This window comes from Zeugodacus cucurbitae, chromosome 2 (genome assembly GCF_028554725.1).
Source record: "Zeugodacus cucurbitae isolate PBARC_wt_2022May chromosome 2, idZeuCucr1.2, whole genome shotgun sequence".
Classification (NCBI taxonomy): Eukaryota; Metazoa; Arthropoda; class Insecta; order Diptera; family Tephritidae; genus Zeugodacus; species Zeugodacus cucurbitae.
The window spans coordinates 24,204,476-24,228,408 of NC_071667.1; the positions used below are offsets into that span (position 1 = coordinate 24,204,476).

General features: G+C 32.9%; 1 protein-coding gene across 8 annotated transcripts in view; it reads left to right on the plus strand.

Moving 5' to 3' along the window:
* The window catches only part of Jupiter (microtubule-associated protein Jupiter), a 144,563-nt gene that overhangs the window by 1,068 nt on the left and 119,562 nt on the right, over positions 1 to 23,933 (plus strand). Inside the window, exon 1 of one of the 8 annotated variants that reach the window (XM_054233258.1) lies at positions 3,687 to 3,858. The exons of 2 other annotated variants lie outside the window; for them this stretch is intronic. In XM_054233258.1, the coding sequence (XP_054089233.1) occupies positions 3,788 to 3,858 (71 nt within the window). In that variant the 5' untranslated portion in view covers positions 3,687 to 3,787. Of the gene's footprint in view, positions 1 to 3,686; positions 3,859 to 23,933 lie in introns of those variants that run through there. 5 more of the 8 variants (XM_054233278.1, XM_054233272.1, XM_054233286.1 and 2 more) reach the window with 5 other exon arrangements.

The following is a 23,933-nucleotide window of genomic DNA, read 5'->3' on the forward strand; positions in this document are numbered from 1 at the left end:
CTCAAACAAAAAAGTAACTTTACACATTTTTTATTAGTTACGTGAGGAAATCAAGAATGTATGACTTATATTTGGCGTATTTTAGATTTTTAGACCTTCTAAAATCTTGAATATATATACATATATTGTACTATTAATGGAATATATTGTTTTTTTTTTTTGTTTTATTTATAGCAAAATTTTTACTTTAGTATATAATAAAATTTATTTTAATTTTAATTGTCTATTTTCTAGATAATTTTATTTATGTATTGTTAATCATGTCATTAACGTTTACACGCATATGTTATACATACAGTTTGTCTTATCGCGAAATTAGAAGAATATAGAGCGTTTTGTTGCGGCCAATTACTAATAACTTTTTTTGCCTTTGCCTGAGAAGCGCTAGCAACGATAAGTGGATTGACGAGCAGCTGATATTATTGTTATTTTTGCTTTTCTAATGTTATTGTAAGCCGTATGTTACCGGCAATCACTTTATGGACCAACATGCATACATTGCTTACATATTTATACATATAAATAAACTTAATTTGCTGTTGTAATTCAATATTGTGGTTGAATTGACCGTTAGTACTGTTTGAAAATCTAAAACAAATAAAATTATATATGACACACTGCAAGTGAGAAATGGTGTACTCATAACATGTGCTTAACTTTGTCAATGTATATACACATAGAACACTTATCGTTGTTCGTGAAACCCATGTCTTATCGCCGTCACATTTTGTGTTGATTTGTTATTGCCTCGACTTCCTACAATTTTCGCATAACAAATGCACAGGCATATATACATACATTGGAGCATGGGGAATACTGGCTTCCATTTCTAATGAGCCAGTTGCTCTCTGTATTTTACAGAGCTCCACTCCGTTTTTCACATTATTTCAAAATAACGATCGTTGGCAGCTTTTCTGTACGTATGGGCAAGCAGTGGGTGTTATATAGCGTAATGGTCATATTTCTTGTTATATGAAATACACATGTGTATATACATATGTACATAAATTTATAGAAATTTATATGTTTATGTAATATTAATAATATTATGTAATATTAATAAGGTATAAGCAACTGCATCTTGGCATATAAATTTTATCGCAATTGCCAACCAATTTTGCATTTTGTTATTAATTTGATATGTGCTTTGTTCCAAACAACCGACTGGAATTCTCTTTCAAAAGTATGTATATGTTCATGCCTCTCTTTGTTCAATTACTTGCCAGCTGGTGATGAATTTCTACCTAGTTTTATTGCTTCCTCTACCCTTTCGTGAAATGTCCGCAAGTGTTTTTTTTTTTTTTTTGTTACCGACACCGGTGCTTGTCACCTCGTGGAGGAGGTCTTTATTCCATGGACTCTGGAGCGAAATCTTATGAGTCATGGATACTTTGACTTTGCCGGTAAAAGTTTTCGTACTATGTGTGCATATGAATATATGTATACGTGTGTGCATAGTGATGTATGATAAAATTAAATATGTATAATTTCAATCTTCACTGTGCAAAATGTAAGAATTGTTGATATTAATTTTGATAGATTCTATGTACATTTGAGAGAGGTACATCAGGCAGTAGTAAAGAAAACTTCATATCGCTTTGATTCATAGGCAGTTCATGGGGAAGATAGGACAATTCTATAATGTACTGTTGATCTTGTGTTTAGACATTCCAATATCGGTTCTTAGCTATATCAAATGTTATTTCCCCGTAATATGTTTGAACTTACATATATATACACGCTTAATACATGTATTTTGTACAAACATATGTATGTACTTGTGTATAAATTATATATTATTGCAAACTTTCATCGTGTTTGCGTTTTCATTAATTGCTTTCTCTTGCGAGCAGAGAATTTTGTCCTACTTGTTGTATTTTCTTTGATTATATTTTATTTTTAGTGTATTTATTAATTATTATTATTTTTGCAACTATCGCGTGTGTTAACTCATCAATTCCATTGAAGTACACTCATTTTGGTTGAAGAACAAAGAAAGTTACACCAAAAAGAATTTATAGCGCCACTTGGTCGCCAGTTCCGATATATTCTTCTTGAATTTATGCCCATCTGATGGAAGTTTATGATCAAATCGGAAAACTGATTCATCCGCTTTACAGCATATAATGAAACTATTAATTGCTTATCTGATGAATCACCAGTTCTATATAGATAATGATTATTCTATTTAAAGTTGCAGGTTTCTTATGTATAGTTATAAATGCTTCTGAATGAATCATATAAAACAAATAACAGGAGGTATTCTTGTAGTACGCACTTTTATGTTTAACAATTGTATTTATATTTAATTTTAAGTAAAATCTGGAAAGTGTCGCTTTTAAATATTAATTTAAATTACAATATTATTTTTTTCATTGGCGTCACTAATGTCACTTACTGATTGCCAATTATTTCAGTCAAGGCAATGTAATATATGCTTAATATATACACATTCATATGTATGTATGTACATATGTATTGAAACCATTTTCTGCATTCAAAAAATCAATGTAAAGTGTTGTTGTTGACATTATATTGTACTGCATGTACACACAAAGGACGTTAGAAAATCACAAAGAAGTAAGGGGACTACGTACAATGCGGTAATAGGCAATAGGCTTCTACTAGCACATTACGTTACTACGTTCAGCATGTGCCATGGCGCAACGAAAGTCTCTTCTTGACCTTTCCCACTTGGAACAGGAGGGACGATGTTAGCGTGCCGGCAATTTAACCTCAAATGCGAGTGGGTGTGAGTTTTTCATTGATAGTAGATGTGCGGCAAATTCTTACATTTTTCTTTATACTTTTTACTAAGCAAATTGTTAATGTTACTATATATTTTCTCTCATTTTGATTGCGCTTTATTGATCGCATGATTGAGTGACATGCTTTGTTAATTTGCGTAGTTGCAGAATTTCCATTTGTGGCAAGTACATACATACATATATCTGTATGTATGTGCATATGCAAAATTAAATAAATTTTGGAGTGAGATAATTGCATGCTATCTATGTTGTTGTTGCAGTTATTTAGTGTATTTTTGCCCAACCTCTCTGCAGCCGATTAGAGTCGGCATAGGCTTTGTTTGTTGTGGAAACACTCCTTGAAGACCGCAATTAAGATTACATATGTTGTCAGTATAACTTATTTATTAAAATTTTCATTATAGTTTGGGAGAGTCATGCGGGGAAAAAATATTGCAGACGTACGCACACATGTTTGTACATTTGCGCTTACTGGCGTGGAAAATCCGATCAATTCGCTGAATTCGCTTCTGATGTGTAATAAGTGAGTCACTTTTCACTCTTCAAATATGTCGTTTTCCTAAAATGCGTAGTACGTACATGCCTACATAAACGAAACGAAAACGCGATCATTGTCAAGGACGGTTGCCACAGCTCATCTTGTGTCGATCGGTTGCTGTCATGTCATACGTTCAAATTTACTTTTACCTACCCGTTTACGCATCATTGCCTCACTGTTTATGCACCGAAATGTGTTCCACCTTCCCAACTCACAGCGACCCTCATCGTTGTGCTCCTACTCACTTATGCGGCTGCTCTCGGCTGTTGTGTGTTTATCGTTACTTCCCTAAAATGGTTCGGCTCGTCAACGATTGCCGGTGTGCTGGGCTGGGCTATTAATTCATTACTGCTTTCCGTCTTGTTAATTTCTCGTACAGTTTTGTACGTTTTTTCCAACGAAAAGCACTTAAAACTCGACGGTGGTGCTTTCGATTATATTTTCGCCTTTTTAATACAATTTTCGACCGTTTTCACCCAAAATGGCTTTACAGGATTTGCATGTGCGTCGCGTGGCAGTTCCCCTTTTCGAATGCATACCTAATGTGGACAGGTAAATAAGTGCAAGAGTGCATGATAAATTGTATATATTCAGTTGAATGTAAAATAATGTGTTATTTCGTCGCTCCGCTTTGTTTTTTTTTGTTAAAGTGGCATTCTTCTAATCGATTTATAAGGCTTCATATGCTTCCGCTGGATATCCTGTTAGCGGACATTTACTGAAATAGGATATGCTATATATTTGCTTAAAAATTACTTTACTTGCATGACTAGACTGCATGTTTACACCGAAGTCCTCGTTCATAAATTCACAATTTTTCTTGTAACGCCATTCTAATTAGAACTTCGTTACTACATTGGGTGTGTTATTTCAATAGTGTATCAATAAAATGAAAATAAATAAAATGTGGTTACCAGTTAGTCAATATAATTTGTCATTATTTGAGCTATTCACGTAAGATAATTGAAAAAAAATTCATCATCTCACGTTGTACACTAGCCGGTCAGCTGGAGTACTGTTCATCTCTTACCATGAGAGACGACTTTAAATATAACGGAACGGTCCCAGAACTCTTGCGGGCCATGGACTATTCAATCGACAGCTTTACTCAAAAATTTGTGGATATTTTATCGATTTGGGACAATAAAATCATAGTTCAAAAATAATAATACAGTTTATTATTTATTTTTTTTTATTGTGAAGATCTGCCATCAACAGTTGCATACGTTTTATACAATACTGTAAATATCATTGAATTGTCAACTTGAGTACGAATTTTTTATTAAGAAAGTAAAATTAAAATTTTTTATTTATTGTTTATTAATGGTTATATAAAAAAATATTTCGTATAAAATTTGAATTTTAAAGTTTCAAATATAATTAATAGTTTAGTAACATTAACGAAAAAATATATATATTATAAGAAAAAAGTATATAAAAAATTTAAATCGATATTGCTCGACTAAAAAATGCTGTGAAAATTCCCACAACTTGCGTGTAGCTTTGCTATAATTTTCGATTTTGGAACCAAATGAGGTTAATAACCTAAATACATATTTGCCAGACGTTAGTCATGCAACGAGCTTACTTTTCCACTTCCTACCCAACTACCTACCAAACTAGTAAAGGGTAGTTGACATCACCTTACTATTGACATTTTGCCGGACAAATGAACATAGAATGCATGCACAAATTTGTATAAGAATATTTGTCAGTATGTCTATTTAAGTTTGAGTTTCAAAGTAACAATTTGTCCATTTTTTGTTTTCTAAAAAATTATATGAGACACACTACTGAAGCCATACCTTTTCCAAAAATGAATAAGTATCGACATGTGTCACCTTCTTTCCTGCATATTTTGGTACATAAAAAATTCATTAAGCGCATTATGTGCATAGTCTACTATTTTAAGGGTAGTTTACACTAACATATATTCATTGTCTGGTGATCCAATGCTGTCGATACATAATTACTGACTTGTTCAGCATATATTTTTGTTTTTTATGCTACCCTGTCTGTACGCAGCGCTCATAATTTTAGGTTTTAAGACAAATATTCAAATTTATTATGCAAGAGGCGATATTTTCTTCTTTATGTGACTTTGTACACCTGATTAATTATCGGGGAATTCATAAATGCACGTATTAAAAGGAAATGAATAATGTTTGACGGTTCGTCGCGTATTTTAAGAGTATTTTTATTTATTTTAAAATTTAAATCACTAGGAATGCTAAACAAATTTTGGTTACTTAAAAGTCTTACCTTGTATTTTGAAATTACTGTTATATGTATTTAGTGCGGCAGACGAATGGGAAGATTGATAACACAGAGTTGAAGTTTTTGTAGCATATTTAAGTTTTAGAAAATATAAGTGATAAAGAATAAACACATTTTCTGGAATTTTTGCCTAATGATTCATAACTTCTATTTTTTTAATACAATATAAATTTATATAACTGATATAAATGAAACACATAATAAAATCAAACTAAAACCACAAGCGAACGTCAAATAGTAATGCAGCGCTACAGATATACTTATACATTTAATAAAATGTAAAAATAAATACAATAAATTTGCAAACGAGCAAAAAGTTTCGCTAGAAAACCCTTATTCGCGGCATTCTATAAAATATGAACTACACTCTTCACGTGATAAGGATCACGCGTCGCTGGTCTTATTAAAATATGTAACCGGTGTTGTTTTTAGACGTGATGGTTTCATGAGGCAATACTTTTGTCGGAGTTGGTCTTTTTGACAGTTTTTACTTGATTTATAATCAGTTTGGTTTCATTCCATTTCATAATGAACAGACTTTCTTAGGATCGAAAATTGGGCCTCTCAAGCAAACCATTATTTTTATAATAATTCTTGGTCACAACATTGAATAATATAAGTTTTATTTCTTCATGAAAACCACAATGTATCTGAAAAAAACACCCTTTATATTGCACATATGCAATATTCGAGGTACTGTTGTCATAATGAAGAAAGCAAATGCTGGTAGCTGTAAAATAAACATAAATTGTTTGAAATTAATTTTGCGGCATGATAAATGCTGACTTTGCAGTAAACCATGTAGCAAAATGCAGAAAAATTATTATGTAAGAATTAAAAATGCAGTAAAAAGCGTTTATGGCAGCCACTCATACCAGGAAGTGATCCGCATGCGTTGATAACAATTAAACATAATGAAGGAAAAGCGAGAAGAAATTGGAAGTTTAATAAAGAAGAGAACTTTAAGCTGTTAAAGAAATTAAAATATTGTCTGGAAAATAGAAAAATAAAAATAAAAAAATTTAGAATGAAGTAAATGCATACCATAGAAATGAAGAGAGTGGCTCACATTCATAAGAATTTATTTTTCAAGAAAAATATTATTGACACGCAATAAAAATTCTTTACAAAATTCTAGAATGCAATAAAGTAGCAGAAAGTAATGAAAGCACATTGCATAAGTAATGAAAAACACACCCAACCACAAGCCACCAAACATACGCACATTTTTTTGTTGTTGTGCAGCGAATGCATATTTCTTGCACGTGAATTGCGTGAGCGTATGCACGCGTGCAATTCCTTACCAACCTTAACATGCACTTAAAAGGTGCCTTAGTATAAATGCTATGTCTGCGTGCATGGAAAATTACAAATGGTCATGCCATTGTTTTATGAAAATTGCACCAACAATTATATTAAAAATTTACGCATGCGGCATCTTATTTAACTCATTACATATTCTATAAACGCACTTGGTATTGGAATATACTTGAACTTTGTGTGTGTTGCAATATGTTAACGTCACCGATGCACCCATGATGGTGACGTATGATAATGTGGTATCATGAAATATGCGTTGTGGCAGACCAATTGCGCATCGCATCGCATTGCAGTTTACTACTTTGGCCTTTCCCCGATTCGGACGTAATACTAAGCGTTGTGTTCTGTATTATCAATAAATTATATAATATTTATATTCTATAAATCGGTTTTGATGTGCTCGTTAGAAGTACAAATGTGAATTTAAAAGGGTGATATATTGAAATATAAAAAAATATAATTATAAATTATCTTCTTCACTTAAGTTAAGTCGTTGACAAGAGACTGAATCTAATTTTTAAATGAAAAACTTGCTTTCCTTTTGAAGCGCTGATACATTATTTTTAAGATTTTATAATTATGAAATACTCAGCATTTCTCAAGAGATGAGATCACCGTATGTTACAATTTATGTTTAATCTAATTTAGTATGAAAAATGAAGTTTAATCTGTTAAGTTTGTGGTTTTGTGGCAGTTTTTGTATTCGATTATGTTATAATGTTAGTCACATTAAAATTGCACAGCATTTTATATTCTTATTTATATTTGTAATATGTTATAATAATTACTACTTTGATTACGCCTATCGGTTTACACTTAACCAAAAAGCCGCTGAATATCAAAATTACTGTTATCACTTTCCTCGGAATAATTTTAAATATATACATATCTGACATTTGTATATTTTGAAATGTGATAATATTTATCTCGCATCAAGTAGTAGGCGTTTCCACTAAAAATACACTGCCAATACAATATTTTAATGCTTTGAAACGCTAATTTAATCTTCATATATCGACTAAATATAACCTGCTATATCTCTCTCTGTCGTTCTTTAAAATAAAATAAGCAAATATTTTTAAGTTATAGGTTATAAAATGTGAAAGTTATAGGTTATAGAGTATAAAAGCTGCTTTGATAATTTTCTTTTTATAATCAAGTCCAGATTTTTTAAAATTATTTTTGAAACTCTGTATCCGAAAGAGTTCAAATTTTTCTTCCAGAAACGACGTGTGATTTTTTTAGTAAAAAAATTCAATAAATACAGAAATACATATTGGAAAAAATATTTATTTTTAGACGTGTGGTTCTAAATGAGGCAACAGTTTGTCGGAGTTGGTCTTTGACACAGCTGTTATTTCAGCTCAGTTTCGTTTGCTATTTCAGAATGAACTTCCGGTGGTCACTTGCTCAAAATCATTTTTAAAATTTAATGTCAATTCCATATCTTTGTAATAAAACTAAATACTTGGCCATAACTTTAAATTATATACGTTTTATTTCTTTTTGAATACCACAATGTAATATGGTAATTATTATTTTCACTGGAAAATTCACAGTTCGCTATACATTTGAATGTATGTACATATGTAGTACCTAAATTCGTGTTAAATACTTTGAGCACCTAAGTAAATAAATACCTAACTAACTGTAAGCAGCAGGCATGAATGAATGAATGGATGGCTGAATTCTTGAATGACTGGTGGTCAGCAAATAATTTTTAAAGAGCCTAAAATAGGCGGCAGCATTTACATGTGGCTGTGTATATGTAATCCCAACATTTTTATGCACTTAAGACGCCAGCGCGACATTGACTCCAGCATCGACTCGAAGTGCTAAACGTTTGTTTGCCACCTTTTTAGCGGCTATTTGGCGAGTGCGCTGACTGCCAACTGCTGCCTGGTTGACTGTTGGTTTTGGGTTATTGAACGGCTGTTTGCATGCACAGATGACAGTGCAAATGCATATTGTGTGTGGGTAAACAATGCAAATTCTAAGCGAGTTGCGAACGCCGTTTACAGCCTCAGCCTTCAAAAATGATTTTATACTTATATCAGTATGTGTCTACACACATACATCGGATGCTGGATAATGGTTGGTTTGGTTGGTTGATGTCTGACGGTGTCTGGAGGTGGCAACAGCGTTGAAAAAATTTGCAGCCATGTGGGCACAGCTGCTCATTGCCTGCCGCGCTGATATCTGTCTCTACCTTTGCCTTTGCCGTTGTTTGGTTTATTGTATGTATGTATATTTGCATACCTACATACATACATTTGTACATATTTCACTACCGCAAGTTTTGTTATAATTTTAGCAATTTGTTGCTGTCATTTTTATTCCTCAAGTGCTTGCAATGCGTTTGTCAAAATTCAAGGCAGCTGTTAGAGTGGGAGCTGCTAAAGTTTTCAATAGTTAGGCAAATAGCAGCTGAGCAGATAAGATCATTTGATAAGTAATTTTTGCGCTTTTTTTATTAGTCATTGCTTTGTTGAAATGAAAAAGAGTTGAAATAAGTACTCATTTATTGACTCTTGAAAAGTAGTATGCAGCAAAAGTTATTAAATTTAATTAGGCTATGTAATAGGAAAAAATATACATTTTATTTGTTTGATAATATGTCTTTATGCAATGGTTGCCCAAGTATTTAATCCAGTCGATGCCCTGGTAACTTTTTTGTTTCCAAATTTTACCAATGTTTAAATTCATAACTAAGCGTCGTTATTTTATGGTGATTCATTCCCGCTTTGCAAGCTAGTCATAAATTGTGGCTTTGATAATGTTTCATACATCAACAAATAATTTATACAAATATTTTTTATTTTTATAAAACTTATTTTCCCAAGTGGTTAATAATTTTGAAATTGTGGTTAAGAATGCCGTCTAATTATCGTGTGCTGGACGTTTTAAGTGCTACTTTGCAGTATAACTGACCTGGTGTTCTGGACTGTTCACAATTTGTAATGCAATTTTCAATAAAATTAAAGTTCCTTTATGTTGGGTGGCGCAAAAGCTTGATATATTTAAGTATGTGGAGGCAAGAGTTAATGGGCAAATGCAACACGCAATTCCCAATACTGCATGCATACATATGTATGATGTATTTTGGCACGAACCTTTTTCCAATTTTAATTTCAATTCCAATTTCCTTTTCAATTTGAACATTGCTTCCCTTTTTCTGATATATGCGATATACTCACTTACATACATATGTATATACACAATTTTGCAATTTTGAAACAGCGGGTGGCCAACAAAACGCTTCAGGAACAATCCCCAACAGTCATACATGTATATATAATACATACCCTGGAGACTTGCAAAATCTACTTTTTCCAGAGGATTCTCGGATTCTCTCCCTTTCTAGTGTATTCTGTCACCGCTACTCAGCACCACGCCCTTACTGTGTGTTGCGTGTGAGCGTGGCGCGCATGCCAAAAATTGCTTTCATTTTACAACTTCGGAGCATGAAATAATGATGCCAACGCGCAGCCGATCATATTGGCATTATACTTGTTTGCCTTTTGTTTTTGTTTTGTTATCCCGCTTACAACAAGTTGAAATCGCACTAATGTTTTTTCATATGCTGCGTAATGTGTGTTTGTGATATGGTGAAAAAAGGGACATTAATTGTTTTGGTGATTTTCGAGAATGATAAAGTCACTACACGATGGAAGGAGGGTAAGGATAATGCAACTTGTGTTTCGTGGAAGAATCACGGGATAAATGCATTTTCAGTTGCGTTCTTATTGTTGTTGTTTAATTACATGTGCGTGACACGCCCTTTGGTGATTATGTATGTATGTATGTATGTATGTACGTGAGTATTTATGTGGCTGCAAGCGCATATGTCAGTGGCAGCATGTGCATGCTAAATGTTGCTTTGTATTGAAAATAATGATAGTTGTCAGCAGTGCCTGTTCTGAACTGCATTTTTGTAACTCCCTGACAGTTGTCAATAAATCCGTTGTCATTCTACAAATAACTCATCGGTGGGATTGGAATAGATTGTTAATTTTTTTTCACTAGTTATAGAAGCATTTGCAGATTTTGGATTTTGCTATTGCTACGAGGGTAGTCTGATCAGTACGTGAGATTTGTATAAAATAAATGTTAGCCTCGAATGATAATGATTGTTCTATATTTCAAAGTTTTCATTCATCAAGATACATTAGTTGTTGAAATAGCTTCCAGATCAGATGAGAGAAGTTTACGTTTATTCATATTAATATTAGTCGGAAATAATTAAGTTTTTTAAATGATCTTAAAATAATGGGTTGATTGAAGGAGCTCGAGTATATCCAAAAATGGTAGTTATAGTTTATAAACTTGTTCTTCCGACATGAAATTAACTTGATTGTCGGCAGTTTTTTTCCCAATAAAATTCGGCCAACTATTAGCTGTAAGTATTTGTTTATTACCGTTGTATGTTTATACAGTATTACCTGCTTAACTGAATTTTAGTTTTATAATAACATAAACTAGTTTACAGATCCAACTGTTAATCGAAAACTCGCAAATGAAGCGGAAAATGCATAAATAAATTGATTTTAATATATTATTGTTTAGCGTTTCGATCAATTTTCGAAATTATATAAAACAAATTTAACCAAAAAAATTTTTTTTATATTAGCTTTGAAATATTAAAAAAATCTAAATTTCCCTCCAATTAATTTATACTGTTATTTACTGTACTATAAACTGCCGCAACCATAACGACACCTTTATGCCAGACACTAATATTGCAGCGTGTGTATACATTCATATACATATAGTATTGATATGCACTAGTGCAACGGCAATAATGACGTTTTTGTGGCATGTGATATGTGGCACGCGATCCGCCGATTTTATTTTTGATTTTTATTTGCCGCTTTACTTTGTTTGCCTATTACTATTTACATACATACAGATAATTATATATCATTTTCCTCAAATTTAATACATACACACACACAATGACCGCTCTGAAGCCATGGCAGTCGGGCCACTGAACTCGATTCGTGCCAATAACAAATGGACAAACACTTTGTGTGATGTTGGTCACCGCTGGAAATGTGAAAATGCACAACAATTGCATAATTATTTATACGTTATTTTCCAACTTTTTTGTTATCTTCATTTATTTGTCGTTTTTTTTTTTTTTGCAAATTGCAAGTGTGATTACTGCTCGTTTCTTGTTTGTGACTGTAGTTAGTTAAAACAAGGACACTAATTGCAATTGTTTTTATCGAATCGCAAATTGTTCTATCTCCCAAGGTGCAAATACAACTGTGCAATCTAATACAAATCGGTAGGACGGATTCAGAAATGATCGTATCCAAAACGAATAAATTGTAAGATTCGAATCCAAAAAACACACTAACACAACTTCTTTAAAATTGCTAAAGTTTTTCGTTTTGGAATGAACGCTTTGTATCAACTGCTTGGATTATAAAATATACCGGAAAAAAGAGTTTCTTTAATTTCCTTTACAATAACTAATTTTAATAGTAAGCTTTGCTGGTTAAGGGCATTTAATTTTCATATTAACATCGACGCCTACACACAGTACCGATGTATCCCAACCATTATACCAAAAGGCAAGCAAAAAAGCCACTAAAATCACAACAACCACACATTTGTCGTTCAAAATAATGTGAGCGGTAGCAAGACCCTGTGCGCAAATCGCCTTGAAATACACTTTAAAATGGCATAAAAGTCCAAGGTAAAATAAAAAGTACCAACTTTTGAAAAGAAAAGTTTGATGAGCGGACTGAAGTCTGCTTGTTTGAGGAATACGTACAAACATATCCACATTGAGCTTGACAGCCAAGGTAATGGGTTACAAAAAGTTAGCTGCTTAGTCATTTAGTCAATATGCATAACCTTTTTACTTCATCTTCAGTATTTAGGTACTCAGTACTGAGTAGTTCAGTTTACTGCACTTACGACGAAGTCGTTGTAAGGTTATGCTGCAAATTACTCAGCGGTTCAGCTGATCGCTTGGCGTATTGATTTTGTCACAATTGTGACTTTGTACCTATTTTCGCCTTGTTGGGCTTCTCGAACCAACTAGTATAGCGTAGTAGATATTGACATACATACATTCCTTGCCTTTGCACATTACTTTACATTTTCAAATGATTACTCATGCTCAGTACCATTACTATTTACATATTTACTATTGTATTTACTTACATATATAAGAATCAAAAATAAAGAATTGTTTACACCTGCACTTTAATGTCGGTTTGACGTTACCGATTACCCGCTTCAAGTGCCATGTAATTGATGTAGATATCCTTTATAAATTTGACAACCACAAAAATTATGAATTTGAAATACAATATTTTAATATATGATGAGTATAAAATTAAAAATTATACGAATGGTATAGATCCACTCATATTTGGAGAGTGGCGAAACGAACATATAATAAGATATAATATCCAATAGTTTAACAACTTCCACTGTGTACTCAAAACTTCTCTTTTATTGAAATCAACTGGCTAAATCTGTTACTGCTTCCACATGAACAGATGATAAGACCTTAAAGTGGTTGAAAAAGCATTTTCATTGTTCATTTATATTACTTATAAATGAGTAATTTCCTATTATCCTGCGGTTCAGTCTCCACTGGTTTGATCTTCCTACGCGTCACGGATTTGGAAGCAGCTTTAAATATAAATCTGTATTTTCTTTCTTCTAATGCGCTTTTATCATTTGCTATGATTTTATTGAATTGATTATTTTTTTTATTCTAATCATATTGTTTTCTTCTCTCTATTTCTAGGTAAGTCTTCAGCTTTTGTTTAATATATTTCAACAGCAATTTACCTTCGGAATACGTGGTAAGAAATTATTATTGTGAGTCTTAAGCAGAAGTAAAAAAATTCTTTTTTCCGCCTTTTGAAGATTGCTAAGAGTATAAGGTTACCAAGGTATGATAGTTAAAAAAATAAAAATATTCTGGGAAGTGAATAAGTTCTTACTGCGGTAAATCCGTAAGACTTTAAGAAATCTGATTTCAGACCTCTTTGATAAAGGGAAATGCAATACATTTATAAAATCAAATAATAATATCTAATGAACTGCATTTAGATATGGCATACTATATTCAGTATATCACCTTAAAATATTAAAACAAAATTATATTTACATAAATAAATTTGTAAATTGAGTATTAAAACTACGATAATTTAGTTTTCTTTTAAAATAATGCTGAAGAAGTTTTGATATATTCTATATAACATTTTCTATTTTTTCCTTGTGATATTTGTAATCAATTATTTTAACAGTATTCACTGATATATATAATTATAGAAATAAAAATACAAATTTGTTTGATAAAGAAATTAAAATCTCAACGCTATGGATAGCCCTAGTGTATACGAAAATAAAAACGCTTCTTTTATGTAAATTTTATGTACATGCGTACTTATCACAATCTAACAAAAGTGGGTATATTTTTCCCACCCATTATTCAAAGCATTTTATTAGACAAACAACTTGCTAAGCGAAATACTCCTACATGATCAAAAACAAATTGCGTTGCATGAATTCCTCGAGTGTTTATTTTTGCATTACACTTCACTGCACGGCGGCAACAACAACAACGCAGCTACTGCACTCCTTAAAGACCACCACTGTCTCCACCAACACTGAAGTCAGCGTGCATGAAAGTCACTTCAGACATCTTCTCAGCATATAATTTAGAAGAGTTTCATTGCCATGCGGTTGCAGTAGCGGAAGAAATGAAATGCCGTTGGAGGCCATGGAGGTTGTAAGGCCGTGAGGATTTCGAGGTTGCAAGGCAACGGCATATAAGATGTAGCGTATGTGTGGTGTGTGCGTTCGCGTTTGTGTGATTGTTTTGGCAACAAAAGAGTATAATTATAGGCACTTGTACACGTCATGTCAAGCGTTTATTTACACATTCATTCTAACGATGTGGCCGACGGCGCGTCAGAATGCAGTGCTGCTTCTACTCAGCCATTGCCCAAAGCACAAAAGAGCGCGCCATAGGACCGGGACTGAGCAAAGAAAAGTGAGAAGAAAGTGAAAGTGCTGTATGCTGCAACACGGCAGCCAACGGCGGTTGTGTTGGTAGTGGCGGTACGCCTCAGGGAACCGTTGCAGTAGTACCGCGGGCCTTGCGAGGTGAATAAACGCATTGATGCATAAATTCCGTTTTTTATATTATCCTTTTTTATTTTAATGCAGTCAAATGCAATTAAAAGTACATATAATGCAATAAAGCCACAGTGTTGATAGCTAACCGGCACAGTTGTAAAGGTGGCGGTGGTGTGCTGATGATGATAGCAGACGGCTGTATTTAAAAATGCGCTCGCGCCTCAGTAATTGCAAATTAAAATGCTAGCAAACACATTAATTGACTGACTACAATGTGTCCACATGTGAATAAATGTTTATACAAGGTAATAGTAATGCATAAATACACACTTCAATGGCTAGCATACATGCACACATATCTTCATACACTTAGTGGCACCACCTAGAATGGCTGTGCTATGTTACGCGCATGTTGAATGATTACAAAATGCCAAGGCAGTGGGAACGTAGCGTTGTAACTTGGATGCAAATAAACTAGCGAGGTTCATTGCAGCGGCCACTGCCCTTTCCAACAATGAGGAAACGTTTCTATGAAATACCAACTATGTTGTACATATGTATGTATGTGTCTTCAATTGAGCGCAAATCAGTTTCTATGGAATTTTTCGCTCTACAATGCTTCAATTGGCAATAACAATTTGTCAATCATTTTGCAAATAAACAATTAATATAGCGCTTGCAACAAACATATAAAAAATATATAAGCTATCAGTTATTTGCTCGTCAAGCCGCACTGAAGAGATTTATTGTTGTAACTACTACCATTACGTGTTTTGAATAAAATTAATGAAAACACCAGTCAAGTAAAAAATCAATACAGGGTAGTACATATGGTATTTAAATTTAATTTAAAAATATATATATATTACAAAAGAATAATATTCCGATCACGGATTATTGTATAGGAAGGAAGTATAAATAAAGTTCACACGGTACTTTTTCTAAAATTTGTAATCATACCTTCGTATTGCTCTCCTTTAAATGATGAACCGTGATACCAAGTTTTATATTACAATAAAAATATTGAACCCAGCTTCATATATTTGTAGAATCTTTCATTTACCAGATAATAACAAGGTTAATTTTCAATATTATTTATTTTTATTATATAGTGTTTAGCTCTTCAAATTTTCACAGTTATAGTTCAACACAAAGGTTAATTACAACTTCTGTTTATCGTTATTTTTTATACCCTTTATATAAGACTTGCGTTCTTCCAACCGGCTACTTATCGCGCCTTAAAAGGCTATTGTACTATTGTGTGCATAGGATTATAAACTCTTTTATGCATTAAAAAACAAATTACAAAAAAACTCTACCGCCAACTGTGCAACCCACAAGTGTTTACAATTTATTTGAATGCTTACAAAGATGTTTGTTCATTGTTTTTATCGCATTATACTTTCTCTATTATTTCTGCGCTCGCAGTACAATGTAATTTTGATAAGAATATAGCATAAAGAATAACGAATAATTTGTTTACGATAACATAAAACCTATAGTGCGTTGTACTTTGATGATAAATGAAGTCAAATCTATTATATATTACTAGCTTAAGACAACGTAGAGCTCAAGTTGGGGTTGAATATAAATTGTATTTCACAAATGTGGTTGCTTAGCAGTGACAGAACTGAGGAAATACAGCGTTTAGAACTGAAACAATATTTTTTTAAACAAAATTATAATTTTCAATTTTTAAAAAATATAATCTACGACTTGAGAAAAGTATAACTTGAAAATATGTAGTACTATATTGTGCCAATTTAATTAAAATTTTATTTTTCTAAATGAATAATTTTCAATTTTTGTTAAGAATTAATAATAACTGTTAAATTGTGAAGGGAAATTCAATTGATTTTAAAATCTGTATATATTGCAACTAGGCGGAGAATAAACATATAGACCTCTAATATTGTCCATATTATCCCAAGTTCTACTATTTTTTATAAATATTTCAAATTCTATAATACAAAGAATATATATAATGAATTATTATTATGCAAATCTAAGCTGTTTTCAGCTCATTTTATATGTAAATCTGTGTTTAATATTTCAAGTTTATTTTTTAATGCACTTCAGTGGAATTCGGTTTAAAGAAGCCGCTCTCAACAACTTTGCAGCCACGTCTTTGGCAAAATGCCAGTGATATTTCATTACCTTAATTAGCAGATTAACTGCTCCGAAGCCATCAATTTTTGTCAAGCGCTTAAGAAAAACAAAATTGATAAATTTGTGTGTGAATCAACTACAGTAGATATAAATAATCAACATAAAGTGACACTAATTGCATTGCAATACTTTTTAAAGTGGGGGGAAAAAGGTATAGTAACATATAACATATATCACATATGTATGTATATATGTAGATACATAGCAGTTGTCGCTAACCAAATTTGTTATTCTCCTTTTTTCCTATATGAAACTCAACGCTGTACTACGAGCGACTTGTCGGCAAATAATCCGCATAACCATATTTGCTATGGTTACCAACTACAACTGTGGCAAATAGAGGAATTGAAAAAAAGGAAAATAAATATCTGAATAAACACAAAATCAACACCATACAAGTCGCGCTTACAAACGCACAAAAAAAATTACATAATTGTATAACTGTATGTAGGCAATTGCATGTGAAAAAGTCACACTGAGTTAATTGAACGAAAGTGAATTTGAATTTTGTTGCCAAAAATGGCAAAGTCAGCAGTAACGTAAAGACAAAAAAAATTATATTTGAATTGTTGGCATCAGCAAATTTCAAATTTATTTTATTTTTTTTTGTCATAAATATTCAATTACTCTCAAATGAGTATGTAATGGATTTATATATGCATGTGTTTGAATACTGAAGGCATTATTTTCAAATACTTTTGTCCGCAATTATAACCTTATTTCGAGCGCGTAATCATCTTTAATTGATGGCGGTTAGACGCGTCGTTTGGCGGGTGCATGTACCTCAACGCACTTTCAACTACATACAAAGATACTTATGCCGAAAGTATTATCTCTATTTAGATAAGTGGTTGCAAAGAGCACTGATGTGCATACATTTGTACATATTTCTATCAAAAGTGACTATAATTTATGGCAGATACATACATACATATATGTATGTAAACAATTTGTATGCAAATTCTTCGTTTGGTGTGACTCATTATGTGGCGCCTGAAGTAATATAAATACTCCACTCTGTGTGCCTTTTGATTTTTGACTTGGCTCCATTTGTGGAGTTAATAAATTGTTGTAGAAGTTTATAAGGCCATCGAAGCGATAAATATACGGCTGCATATTTGCATCCTTTGGAATTTGCTTTTGTAAACAATACAAGCATCGAAGATAAACAATGGGGTTCCATGGCGACACTTAAAATAAATATGCAAATCAATTTTCATTATTTTAGACGAATATTGTTTGGAATTTTACTTTGGTACTTCAGCGTTCTTGTATCAAGTGAGACAAAATTGAAAAATATAGATCGTGAGCAGGCATTTGAAACCGCTATAAACATGTATGACATGAAAACAGCTTATCATAATCATCATAATACATATATGGAAGAAGATTTAAATGTGCAGTATATAATATTTTATAAAAACTGAGATGAGATGAGAAACAATTTTGAAACTCGTTTTGTACTCTCATTGAGTAGTTTTTTCATCGATTGTCAAGTTATGCTCCCTTCAAGTAGCGTTTTCGTATCATATATAAAATAAATTTAATTAAATTTACATTTCAGTCTATTCCTTGGACTAGAATTCTTTAGAAAACCGATAAACGATATTCCTTTGCACTTCGTTCGTACGGCAAATGATCGATCTGTATAGATTACTCTCTGCTATAAATTATTTTATTCAAAAACGTGCTATTTTGCACATTTCAAGTTAGAAGTATGAATTTTTGACTGTAAAGTATTCACTCTTCACCAAACTGAATGCTTATGAAGTCCTGTGGGCCTAATTAGCGCCATCTGCTAGCGAGTTGTGTTGTCAATAGATTTCGTTTTGTAATCTGAGAGGCATGATATATAAATTCTAAAATAAATAGATGTACATATATGTATATAAATTACCGCTGGATTGACTGCATATATGAGGTCTTTTCGGAGCAGTGCTTCTTTGATAACCACTCACAGATTTCATTCAGATTGAAGTACTGTGATCGCGGTAAACATAGAAAGACTTATTAGTACCGCACTGATGATTTGATTAATACAAATATTAATCTATTGGATCAGCTGAAAAAGAAAAGTATTCTGAGATGTTTCGGCAAAAAACTTTTTTAAGTCCTTGATTAGGTTTAAACAGCACTTTGAAATATATGACGTCGATATACGTGTGTGTGTCGGTATCCATGTAGATACATACTTACAATTATGCACTGCAGTACCCAGAACAGCCCACGCATCATTAACCAACGCTGATTTGATCACCAAGTGAAGTTGTCTTTGCCTATATTATGTACTAGTACTCCTCGCATGGCATACAAATAATATTTCTGGGGTGTATATGCATGCCCACTTGACATTGAAGTGTAGCAAATTGTAACGCACACACGTTGCAACTTCTTGACATGATGTACGTGTAATTTTATTTCTGATTTGCCAATTTCCAGTTGAGTGCCGGCATATACCAACAAGTACTATGCATGTGGCGCGCATTACCAATGCCAATGTACTATCTAGCCGTAAAGCAAATGAATTGCAACGATCACAATAACAACAATATTAACATTAACAACATTGTGTAGGTTTAATAGCCGATTATGAAAAGTATTAATAGAAAATACTTAAAGCTGGATGAAGAGAGCAAAATTTGCAAGATCTGCCACGCCATCGAATAGTACGAATCAAAAATTATAATAATTTCATGCTTGTAAAAAAAGTAAGAAAATCATTTTCGCCTCGATATGATTTAATTTGGCGCAGCAAGCAAGAGGTGGAGTTGCTGCTGCATTTGTTTGGCTTTCTTTCTTTGCCACATTCTGCGGAGTGATGTTTGCGTGCGATATGCGCCTGCGCATGTGCCGCTATTTCCTGTCATCCGCAGCGTTAGGCGTGTCCCCACACAAAGCCACAAAGCACAGAGGATACTGAACTCCACAACAACAACACAGCATACGTCTACTGACTTGTCGTGGCGTTGCACTTTGTTGTCTGTCAGTGCCAGTATCCGTGTGCTGTCAGCGATCACCATGTATGTATGTCTGATCGAGTATGCGCAATAATATTTATACAGTTGCTTTGTAGTCTTCACTTTATACGAGTTTTGACTTCTATGTTTTTTGTTGTTTACTTTTTTTCGATCTTGTGTGCGTGTGCTGTATGCATTTGGTGCTTACTTTTATTATTATTATTACGTCTGACATTTCTTGGCCATGATTCATGCCATACGAGTACATGCATACAGAAGTGTGTTCGCCTCAAATTATGGCTGTGCTTAATAATTGATTTATTAAGTTAGCAAAAAAGGAAACACATCGTCTTTGTGAGCCTTCAACATTACACTCAGTGCATTAGCCTGACAACATAGCGTTTCTTTGTTCAGTTATTACAATACATATTTACAAGTATTTTATATTCAGTGGGTTGCTAGACAAAGGAGTGCAGTTGCATTGTTTTTGTGTCTTCATGTGGATTGAGTCGGTATCCTTATGATGACTAATCTGTGTTAATATATATTTTTTACTTTAACCGCTTTATTGATAGCTACTGAAAAGTTGTTTTTGTATAACGAATGAAGCATTGTTTCAATCACATTGGTAACCAACTATCACCTCAAAGCAGCTGCAGTATTATCCAATTGAGTTCATTAGTAGAGTATGTGGATATCTCATGAAGAAATTATTTATTACAAATTCTCTCATTCCTCTACCAAAACTTAATTTTTGATACAATTACAAAACAAATGATGAAAATTATTTTTTATAACTGCCAAATACGTGTAGGGAATAGTACAAACAAGCGTTGATAACAATTTTTAAGCGTTACTATAATATGTAATAATTTTTCTAAAGTTTTACTCTTCAAAAAATTTATATAAATAAGATTTCAGTACAAAAAAGAACAACATTAAATGATGTGGTTTTTGATATAAATATTTTATTATTCGTATTTATGTTTACAAATGGTTTTTCATTAAGCGCTCTACAAATTTAAATAAAACAAGTAAGGAAGGGCTAAGTTCGGGTGTAACCGAACATTTTATACTCTCGCAATTTATTTATTTAATTTTATTTATATTATATAATACACAATTTGACCCACATATTCGTCATATATATTGTATAAAGTCCATTGAAAGTTGGAAACCATAAAAATAGGTTAGAAGCACCGAGGTCCTCGTGTTCGATATATAGGGCCTTAAAAACCTATGGTCCGATTTCGGCGATTATTAGAATGGGGCTGCCACACTATGAACGTAGTATTTGTACAAAGTTCTGCATCGATATCTTCACTAGTGCTTGCTTTATATATTGTAAAGTAAACGATTCAGATCGTCTTCAAAGTTCTGGTATATAGGAAGTAGGCGTGGTTGTGAAGCGATTTGGCCAATTTTCACAACATATCATTGGGATGTAAGGAAACTATTACAAACCAATTTTCATTGAAATCGGTCGAGTAGTTCCTGAGATATGGTTTTTGACCCATAAGTGGGCGACGCTACGCCCATTTTCCATTTTGTAAAAAAAGAGTGCAGCTTTCATCTGCCATTTCTTATGTGAAATTTAGTGTTTCTGACGTTTTTCGCTAGTAAGTTAACCCACTTTTAGTAATTTTCAACGTAACTTTTGTATGGGAGGTGGGTGTGGTTATGATCCGATTTCTTTTAAATTTTATTTCCGTAGCTTTATTTATGGCTTAGTTATGGCACTTTATGTGTTTTCGGTTTTCGCCATTTTGTGGGCGTGGCAGTGATCCGATTTTGCTCATTTTCGAAAGCAACCTTCCTATGGTGCCAAGAAATAAGTGTGCCAAGTTTCATCAAGATATCTTAATTTTTACTCAAGTTACAGCTTGCACAGACGGACGGACAGACAGACATTCGGATTTGAACTCCACTCTTCACCCTGATCACTTTGGTATATATAACCCTATATCTAACTCGTTTAGTTTTAGGTATTACAAACAACCGTTATGTGAATAAAACTATAATACTCTCTTTAGCAACATTTGTTGCGAGAGTATAACAAAAACGGTTTGGGATATCAATGAAATTCTTTATAGTCTAACGGCGTCAAATCGGACGACCGAGGCAAACAATTGACTGAGCCATTTCGTTGTTTTGGTGGCTCACCAAACTTGGTTCTCAATAAATCGCTTGTGACATTTGCTGTGTTAATTAAAGTTCAGGCAACTGACTACGAATTATTATTATAGAACATAATTTCTTTCATATACAATATTCAAAGTTAAAATGTAGTTAAAATATTTTTATTAATAATAATACTTCACAAAAACACCAATAAAAACTTTTTTTTTTAATAAATATTTCCATTTAATATTCCAAACTTTTTATCGATCCGAGCATATTTGCATTTGTTTTAATAGGGACCATAAAACTGCGATGCCGAGTCCTGTAATTCTAAAAAAATTCAAATTACCTGACAACCATTGTGAATATATATGTACATATGTATGTGTGATATTTTTGTGTAGGTATTGGTATTACACTCCTTGCCAATAATTAAGCTAATTCACACATCATTTGCCACGTGTCGGTTTTTTTTGCAAAAATATCAGTATAATTGTTAGTGAGATTCAATATACATATATATTGATGTACGTATGTAAGTGCATTCAAATCGATAGCAGCAATACTGCAGGCAATAAATCATACTTACACACTAACAACACAATTGCAATAGCATTAATTTCCGTCATTGGATCGAATTGAAAGATACAGGCAGATACAGATATACCAGTTCAAACATATACACACATCCATACAAATGTGCATATGTATATAGATCACATGCATTTAAATAGGGTTGCGTTGAAGCCCAATTGAGAGACACCCGGGAGTACGGAAACTGTCATTCATGCCACATTTTTGGCAAAATGCAAATTTATTGCCGCGAGCACCGAAGACATAATTACATGGATTTCGTTGGGGATTAAGAGCACTTATTACATTGCATACATATGTATGTATATAAACACATATGCACAAGCATCAGCGCTGCATTGAGTCGAAGAGAAGTTTGCATTGTCTTTGATTCGACACGCATACGCAAGAGTTGTGCAAATAATAAGGCAATTCGCTTGTTTCCTGGCAGGAAAAGATTGCTAGCTGACAGTTTTCGCTTTTAATTTGCGTAAGGATTATAACGTTGGCGACTATGCTTTAGGGTAGTGCACTCAATAGGGTGTTCCGACTGGTTTCATTGAACAAATTTAAACAAATAAACTCTTTTATTGAGATATAAACCCTATTAAATAGTTTTTTCTTTAATCCATGAAGCTGTTGTTTTTTATCATAAATTATCTGCACTTTTTCCACCGATAGCTTTAGCCTAAACCTAACCTAACCTTAAAACAATTAAAAAAAGCTCCACCCTAATGATTTAAAAAATACACACCTATTTTAAGATAAATTTCCAAACTTAAAAACATAACAAATACAAATACATGCAAAATTTTATTCATTATTGACATACTCGAGACAACACTTGTCGTCGTGGCGATTTTATGCAGCAGTTTGAGTGCTGGAAAGGATAAAGCATGTCGCTCTTATGCGTCATAATAGCTCTCACTTTTCAAGCCCTTGCACAACTAACATTGTTGTCCTTGATATATATTTTTTTTTTTGTTTCTGTCTGCTATATTTGTTGTTGGTTTTTTACCCACTCATACTATACATACACATAATAAGTTTTGAAAGGGAAAGTGCCGCTCGAAGGATTTCCTTGTTGCTGGGTGTGGG